We start from the raw sequence: 9,651 nt of genomic DNA on the forward strand, positions 1-9,651 counted from the left end.
GCTCACCTTAGAGAAAGGGTGAAATACAGGTTTCAGTCCCTGATAACATGAAGATTTAGAATAGAACAATGAAGATCAAAGTCTTACCCCATCAGGTGAGCATCAGGATCAGAAGACTCATTGCAGAACCCTTCTCCATCAGCGGAACATACACACTTTGTCTCAGGCTTGGTGGGTGGGTTAATTCCTCCTTGAGAGTGTTCTCCTCTCTTCTTACAGGCTCCTTAAAGATACCATAAGCACCATGACTTTTGATCCCTGCACACTTTTGAATTCATATACTGGTGTGCATCCCAAGTGCATCCCAACAGAAATATTTCACCTTTACCAACACAGAGGAGAAAGCCTTTATCTGGTGTATATCAGAGCAGCCTCCCCAAAGGTAGTATAGCTGCAGAGGTTTATAACAGAAGAGGATAGTCCCAACAGAGCTCACCCTGACCATTCAGGGAATGGACACCTTGACCTGTGGATGGAGGCCACTTTCCCTTCCACTTTGGATGGAACTACAGACTCAGGAAACATGCACGGTGAATCTTGGGGTTTAAAACTTGAAGCCATCTTCACAGTTTCCAGGTAAACAAGAACATCTCTCCTGAGGTTTCAAGAGCCGCAGGCATATTTCCATCAGGTGAAGTTCTTCACTTACATCAATGTGTTGCCTTTATACGGGTGTCTGCAAGTCTCTGTGGACACCAGACACCCCTCTTGAGGGAGGGGGTGTTTGTCCTTGCCTTGGCTACAGTTCAGGTTTCTAAGAGAAGCAAGTCTTGGTTGTATACTGCTGGCTCCTGACTGAGAGTCCATGAGTCATAACAGCTTGAACTACTAACAAAGGCTTAACTATGCACGCAGGATGATGCAAAACCCTATGCTAATTCCTGGACTACAGCAACATCGTTGTCACAAATATCAAGAACCTGTGACAACAATTCGTAACCTCAAGAGACAGAACAGCTAGAGATCCCAATGAGTACGAGTTACTCTTCACAATCCCCTCTGAAAACCAAGGGCAAGACGGGAAGGTAGATCCAAAGGGCAATTTACTCCAAGCATCTCAAACACCTCTTGTAAGCAGCTTATGCTGCAGTAATCGGTGTTGGCTGAATGCCTGTGCAGATGGCTAGGATCACGGAGATGATGGCTGGCCCAAGCCTCCAGACAATGTATGAGCCTGAACCACTTCCAGACTACTGACAATTAAGAACGGGGAGGGCTGTGTTGGACCCACCTGTCAGAACATGACTGGGGATGGCAGTCCTCTAGACCTTTTTTCTATGTTTCAGATATTTCCAGGAGCATCACAGTGGCCTGTTTTTTCCTCCCTTTTAACAGAGACCAGGGTCATTCTATTGCTCCAACTCTACTAAAAGACCAGAACAATCTCTGTATATTTTGGAAAGAGATGGTATTAGTACAGTGCTTTCTGCAAACAAATTTTGATTAGCAGAATATGGATAGCACATTCACAGCAATTTCAGTGTAACTCACCTCAGCTCAACATACTCAAGTATCATCCTCTCTCAGTGCCTGAAATATCTTAATGAGATCGTAATTCATAACATGAAGTCCACTGTAGATATTTTTCCTTTTCAGTAATGGGACCCGAGATCGGGACCTGAGATTTTGGCAAAAATGGAATGGCAGAATTCCAATTAAAAAAAAATATCACACATTACAATAGTATATAAAGTGAAAGGCAGCAATATTGGCTTATCAAAGTGATATGACCCATGGGCTGGATGGGTTGCTACAACTCTGATTCAAGCATCTTGAAAAGAAATATCAGAGAGATGTTATATTTTCTGTAGGGAGAAAGCTATGCCTTTATGCATGTTTAATTTGTTTAATTTAACAAGGATCTTGCTCTTTCATTCCTGCTATGGAGAAAGATTAAGGTCAGATGCAATATTTATCTACTAAACTCAAATTTGGCCAGTTAAATCTCATGTGAAGGTAACAGATAACTGTTTGGAAAAAAAAAAAAATAACAAAGAAAAAAAATGTATTAATTTCATTACAACTAGTTCACCATGGCTTTATTGTATATCCTCAGTTTGAATATATATACTGAAAAATTCCATTAAATAGCACATTTAGAAACTGTCACTGTCCAATATTTAATGTTCTGTATTAAAGAAAAGCTGATTTCAGCAGCTGAGAAAAAGTTTGTTCCAGGATTGAGGCTTACCTGAAATTGATACGTTCCATGTCATGGCTGGAATAGGTACAGGACTTGACAGGGATTTAATCCACCATGCTAATAAACAATACCCAAACACAAAGAACAGCTCTTCCATGATGACCTTAGTCTACCAGGTCAAAGATGACTGAGAAGTAAAGTAAACTGTCTGAGTTACCAGCAGAAAACTCAGAAATGTTTTGTTTTTAGAAGGCTGAGCCTTGTCACTGTATTTCCCTTCAAAATATAGGTGACTTGGGGTTGCCTAATGAATGGCAGATCCATGAGGATACCTAGCACATGCTAGCCTCCAAACATTCAATAGCAATCTGAACATTTTAGCACATTCTCCTCACAAATCTGCCCCTGGCAGTTCTTTAAGGATGCCTTGTATCTCTGCTGTTACAAAACAAACTATCTAGAGGCACAGGTACAAGTTAATCCCACATTGGTAGGGCCAGACATAATATAAGATGCCCAATGACATACAGAAAATTGTCACAGCTTCCTTCTGACACCCCAAAGCCCAGACCACTTGGTAAGACTCCAATTACAAATGCAACATAAAAAATACACCTGTACAAGGCAGCTTCTGAGAAACTCATCAGCATTTTGGGTGTCACAGCTGAAGAGAAACAGAGATCCAATACAAAGGGGGTTGCAGTTGGGAATCGAGCCAGATTTAAGCACCAATGCCAAGGTTATCCACCACCTTGACAACAGATAAGCAGGAAAACCCCAAAGAGGGTAGCTTGGAGGCCAGGGTAATTCATGAAACCCTTGAACATAAATTCTGTGATTAGTCTGGTTTCCCAAAGCCATCGGTCTGGAAAAAAACACTGCAAGATGGCAGCTTCCATGAGATCAGTCATCCTAAGCACATTGACTTCATCCCTTGCTTAATTATGTGTGGTTTTAATCCCATGCTCTGTAGACAATGAAGTTCTCTAACAAAACACTGCTGGACACCCTGGCAGGCTGCTCCGTCGGTCCACAAGCACCCAGTGATGCAGGCACCCACGTCTCCTGGCCTCAAGCACTTTCAACCATGCTTTAAATAAAACTTCTGCCTACACACACTGATTCCAAAGAAAAAAAGTGATAAAACAAGCTTTTCCTCTGACATGACCCTAGTCTTCTCCATGCACATTGTTTCTGTCTGTGGTTTTCACCACATTTAGGGAAGAGAAGCCCATATTTATTAACATTTGCTCTGATAACACTCCAGTGGGAGAGGTATCAGCAACCACTTGGCTTTCCATGTTGACAATGTCCCAAAGACTTATTATCCCACGTAGCTCAGAATTGGAATTTGCTGCTCATGACATTTTATTCTAAATGCTAAAAAACAAAACCATAGTTTTGTTTGTTTGTTTGTTTGGTTTGGTTTGGTTTAGTTTAGTTTAGTTGTTGTTGTTGTTGTTGTTTTTAGGTGACTACTAACAAAGTTAGTTATTACTTTGGGAAATTAACTACATTCTGCATTTTAGTAGACTGCTCACATCTCATGAGAACAGCAACATGAACAGAAGGAGGTGAATACTTTTCTGCAAGACTGTATCTTGCAGCTTAGCTGGTGACTTGCTAAAAAAAATGTGCTTTCCTTTATTCATATCAGAAGCTAACATTTTAAGCAAACAGTAACTTCTTACGTACTTTCAAACAACTAGTTAATATGCTAAATTAAGTGTAGAGAGTAAAGCATTGTTTCTTTCATTCAAAAAGAATTGTGACATAGCTGTGTATTTCTTAAGTGTGGAAGTTTGAGGGAAATTTAAAAATAGTTCCTATTTCTCAATGAGAAAACCAGAGTCTGCCCTCATACCAGGCTAGGGTATACTTCAATAGCCAATTTCTTTATTTCCTAATCCAGTCTTCCACTTGACCATGAAGACTTTTACTGCCCTGTATTCCTGCTCTCCACTAATTTCACCAATATCCCCCAAACAGTACCTTAGATTCCACATCTTCTGTTTTCTTATGAAAGAATCAGACTTCTTCAGTCTTAACTACTTCTGTGCCCACCTCTGTTATTAGTTACTCTGAGATCTTTCACAAGATATTGCCAGAATCTACACCTTTTTACTTCTGAGGAAAATTAGAACAGCAATGACACAGAAAATAAGACAATATCCTATTAAATTCATCTGAAAGTGTGTGTGTGTCCATTTCAAACAGGATGAAATAATAAGAATGTTCCAAAAAAGGATTGTCTCTGGGTAGAGAGACACATACTAAAGATTACTTCTGAACAAGTGTGTTTGTCCCAGGGTACATCATAACAGTTGGCAAGGATTTTTTCAAAGAGAAATGTCATTTTTTGCTGTTGTCAATTACTGCTACATTTCTTTGACATTGCCTCTAACCTGATCTTTCTTACCTTCCTGAACAACTACTTCACAGAATCATTGACTTTAAAATATTATTTTTTTCCACCTTCTAGCTTGCTTTATAAATCAGAGATTCAGAGAAGCAAATTTATTCCTAGTCTTTTTCTCTCTTAATTTTACTTGATGTTAGACGTCCACGCATGAATGTTCCTCCCAGAGGCTATTGTCTTCACTGTTTATTGCTTTCCAGCTTAGATGGCTGGTATAAGCTGCCAACAGCCTCATTGGGCGCATCACCCCAGGCCAATCTCTTTTACTTTTTCTATACTTCAGATATAATTGCAAGCTTCCCTTGGTGATTCTGAGAAAGACAGAGGTATGGAACTATTACTTCCTTAACCTTTGAGATGGGCTGTCGTCTGGGAGCAAGGATACACTGAGATCAAGAACTGCTGTAATATCATCAAGAAACAGCAGCTTCTTAGCACCTTGTAATTATGGAAACACACAAGTTGGAAAGACTGACCAAAGTTCTCAAACTACACCCAGGAGCAACAGGGAACCAACACTGATTGGAAATATATGCTTGTGTGCAGTATACGTGATAGATCATTAGGGATATCTACCAGATCTAAACATCTACAGAGCAAATGAACCTAACACAGAGACTACGATGATCAACATCTTCATTGATTTGGAGAAGTATGGTTTCTACTTTCCCCTTTACACATTTCTGCCTGTGTTAACACTTAAGGTTATGTATTAACACTGCATAATTTTGAACTTAACTAGGCATGACTGGCTGTCATGATATTTAGAGTATTTACAATGCAATTTCACACTGGAAAATGATTGCCATATTGAGGCTTTGGAAAAATGCATGTGATAGTCAGAAAGAAAATTAAGCTTTGAAAGTCATAGGGATCGCTGAACCAAATTTTAAGACAAGACGTTGCCAACTTATTGAAGACAATATGAAACCCACTCTTGCTGGCACAGTGGACCATCCAGGGTCAATGGAGGGAAATCAGCAGCTCCAGAGAAGGGAGTCAGTTGTGCTTTATGCATTCCTGGGAGAACAGCAACAGCCTGTGGAAAATCTGAAATTAATCTATTTCCATTTTGTAGAGGCAAGGTCAGACTGAAACCCTTGCATCTCAGAAGCACAGTCAACAGGTCATCACTTCCACTGTGTCAGAATCACAGAATCACAGAATGGCCAAGGTTGGAAGGGATCTCTGGAGATCATCTAGTCCACCCTTTTCTGTCAAGCAGGCTCACCTAGAGCATGTTGCACAGGATGGCACCCAGATGGGTTTTGAATACCTCCAGAGAAGGAGACTCCACAGCCTCTCTGGGCAACCTGTCCCAGAGCTCTGCCACCATCCCAGTAAAGAAGTGTCCCCTCATATTGAGCCAGAACCTCCTGTGTTTCAGTTTGTGCCTGTTGCCTCTCGTTCTGTTGCTGGGCACAGCTGAAAAGAGACTGGCTCCATCCTCTTGACACCCTCCCCTCAGATATTTATATACATTGATGTGGTCTCTCCTCGAGAGCTTTTCCAAGCTAAACAGGCCCATCCTGCCCTCGTATGATAGGTGCTCCAGTCCTCTGATCATCTTCATAGCCCTCCTCTGAACCCACTCCAACAGTTCTGTGTCCCTCTGGTACTGGGGAGCCCAGATCTGGACACAGTGCTCCAGGTGTGGCCTCACCAGGGCTGAGTAGAGGGGCAGGATCACCTCCCTTGACCCGCTGGTAACACTATTCCAAATGCAGCCCGTGGTGTCTTTCAGACACCTGCAGCAGCTCAATGACTTCTGGAACTGCGTTTTAGCCTTTTTTTTTTTTTTTTTTTTCCCTGGAAAATCATGCTGTGAGGAGCCCTGGGGGCTTAATCCCATGGTAGTACAAGGGGCTGTATTTACTGCTCCCTCACCCAGGAGCTCAGCTGCTGGAGTCTGAGAAGGAGCACCTCTTGCTTCACATCAGGCAAGTTACGACCACAGCTTCTCTGCCAGTTAATGGAGGTTGTGCTGACCCATGATATTCTCTGCTGCATTTGAGATAAATCCTTCTCTTTGTCCACCTGGTAGCTGCGAAAGCACAGGAGGAGCTGTAGCACTGTGACAAAGCAGAGCTCTGCCTGAGTTTAGGCATTTGTCTTTCTTGCTCATGTTCTTTTCTGCCTTTTTTTGGGCTCTTTCAGAAGTCAGCTGTACCAAAGTAGGTTTTCTTTACAAAAAGTGGGAACAGTGGTTTATAAAAATTGTTTTTCTTTTACTTAGGCAATTAAAGTAAGATGAATCAATTTATGCAGGTGTTAAACAAGGTGGAGTCTTATTTTGTTATAAAGAAATGTGACATTTCCAATTGTCAGCAGAATAGGAATATAGTTGCTTACAAATCAGCTTTTGGAATCAGTATGTTTTAAAATTTACTCAGATTTTGAAGTAAGTATTTTAACATCATGCTCTTTTTTTTTTTTTTTTTTTTTTTTTTTTTTTTTTTTTTAAGGATGCTTTGATGTGCTGGACCCCAAAATGACATAAATCATGAATTTACCAATGTGACTTTTATTCACTGTAAATTATGTATAATAATTTGATAAATGTAATTTTAAGACCACAATAATAATTAAAAGCTAAAGGAAAATGTCTGAACATCATTACGTTATGTAATCTGTGATTTCACTGGTACCGTGACTTTTTCTTGCTCTAGGTTTATGTGTAAGTCTACAAGGCTGCTCTGAGGTGTCTTCTGAAACGAAATCACAACCACCAAAACAGAATCAATTGGAAGCTCTAAAAATGCATGACAACAAGGCTTGCTCTTCAAAGCTGAATTGTATTTTCCATTTTGAGTTTTGCTGACTTATAAATTTCCTAGAATCTCTTGTAAAAACTACTATGCCTCCTGCAGACTTTTTTTTTCCATCATGGGAGAGTTCCCTTCCAACTCATCTATAAACACAAGCTGTGGGAACTCAAAATTTCTGTCAAACTGAAGTTGAATAAATATCTGATTGTTGTCTTAAATACAAAAATACAAGTGTTAGAAACGAACAGACAAACAAACAAAACATAATTTTAAGTATCCACGCATAGGTTAAAGAACAAAATAAACTCATCATCTGTCTCACTCCAACTCACTCCATATTAATTTTTAATCACTTCAAAACAAACAAACAAACAAACAAAAAAACAACATACACAATCTGGATTTGGACAATGCAGCAGAATATACAAAGATGTAGTAGTTAAACTGATGACTGATCACAGTGAAATATTACCCAGCACTGAAACACTGTACTTTTATTGTTTTTTGTTTGTTTTTGTTTGTTTGTTTTTTTATCATTTTGACATTTCTCTTCCTTTTGCCTCAGCAGGTAACACCTGGTCATGGTAGGAAATCACACGCTGACTAAATTTGTCCTCTTGGGAATTACAGACAGCCAGTTTGCTCAGGTGCCTCTCTTTGGGTTGTTTCTGCTGATTTACATTTTCACTTTGGTGGGGAACATTGGGATTATGTTCTTGGTTTGGGCTGTTCCCAGCCTTCACACTCCCATGTACTTCTTCCTCACCCATTTTTCATTTACTGACATCTGCTATTCCACAGTCATCTCCCCCAAAATGCTAGTAGACCTGTTATCAGAGAACAAAACAATTTCTTTCGCTGGCTGTGTGATGCAGTTCCATGGCTTTGCATTCTTTGCAACTGCCGAGTGTCACCTCCTTGCCGTCATGGCCTACGACCGCTACATTGCCATCCACAACCCGCTGCTCCACATGGTGGTCATCTCCAGGTGCATTTGCCAGCGGTTGGTGGCAGCTTCCTACCTTGTTGCCTTTCTCAGCGCCATTGTGTACACAATATGCACGTTTGGGGGCTCCTTTTGTGGACCCAATCAGATAGACCACTTCTTCTGTGATGCCAGCCCCGTGCTAAAGCTCGTGTGCTCTGACACCCACAGCAGTGAGATAGTCATCTCCATCACTGTTGCCATAAACGCGGTGGGCACAGGCATGGTCATTTTGCTCTCCTACATCTGTATCCTCCACACTGTCCTGAGGACGAACTCAGCAGGAAGCAGGTCCAGAGCCTTCAACACATGTGCCTCCCATTTGATGGCCATTTCCCTGTTTTATGGGACGATTTTCTTCATGTACCTCCAACCAGCATCCAGCCATGGCAGCCTAGACAAGGTGGTCTCTGTGTTCTACACCTTGGTTACGCCCATGCTCAACCCACTCATCTACAGCCTGAGGAACAAGGAGGTGAAAGACGCTCTTGTCAAGAGCAGGAGAAAGGTGTTAAGCCACTGGTAACAAGAAGGTAAACCAGTTGTGAAATGAATAGTTTATCTCATGTTTGAAAGCCCATGTTGCATTTAAAGAAATGTATTTTTCCCTAGGCCTCACAACTTTATGTAGGTTCTTCCATAGTTTCTGCACAAAAGTGAATTACAGGGTTTAGCTCTGAGAAATAGACCCCATAATCACATCATCCTTTGAAGGAAATCAGGAGGAGGGGGAGCCTCAAGCTTTATTTCACTTTGCAGTCACCAACCTATAGGAAGAAATCACTCCAAATCTCACAGGAAATATGAACCATAGTTCTATTGATTTATATTTTTTTATAATGATAAATACATATTTTTCTTGTGAAATTATTGATCTTATCCCTAAACTCCAATAAAATCCCTCACTGTTACCTGTGTGTTATTTATTAAAGCTGAGCTGGAGGAGTGGAGTGGGCAGTTTGGAAACGTAAGTGTATTTAGAGTTTGCTTTCTGAAAATGTAAGGTAAAATATTTAAAATGAAAGCGCGCATTTCTTTCTGACTTAACAAGTAAGAAATCCAGTGGAAGTCAGGATCTCAAGCTATAACTTGGAATATAGAAGGGAATCCCTCCACAGGCTGACACACTTCAACATGAATTTTCACTTAAACAGATGAAGTATAGACAATATGACTAGAAATGGCAATGAACTGTTCTGGGAGGGCCAGCATCAAGGATGAGTTCTGCACAGCGACAGCACCAAGAGGGAGCTTTACATGGTGCTTTACGTTCATTTTAGGTGCCATTTACTTCAGCGGTGAGACAAATGTGACTGCATCTGATGATACATATCGG

The 9,651-nt window shown here is 40.7% G+C and overlaps 1 protein-coding gene across 1 annotated transcript; it reads left to right on the plus strand.

Annotated features, from left to right (window-relative positions):
- Positions 1–7,911: 7,911 nt before the first annotated feature.
- On the plus strand, positions 7,912–8,841 carry LOC101791132 (olfactory receptor 5AP2). The gene has a single exon (XM_027459018.3). The coding sequence runs from the start codon at positions 7,912–7,914 to the stop codon at positions 8,839–8,841; it is 930 nt and encodes a 309-aa protein (XP_027314819.1).
- The last annotated feature ends 810 nt before the right edge of the window (positions 8,842–9,651 follow it).

The sequence above is a fragment of the Anas platyrhynchos genome, chromosome 5 (assembly GCF_047663525.1).
Source record: "Anas platyrhynchos isolate ZD024472 breed Pekin duck chromosome 5, IASCAAS_PekinDuck_T2T, whole genome shotgun sequence".
Taxonomy (NCBI): Eukaryota; Metazoa; Chordata; class Aves; order Anseriformes; family Anatidae; genus Anas; species Anas platyrhynchos.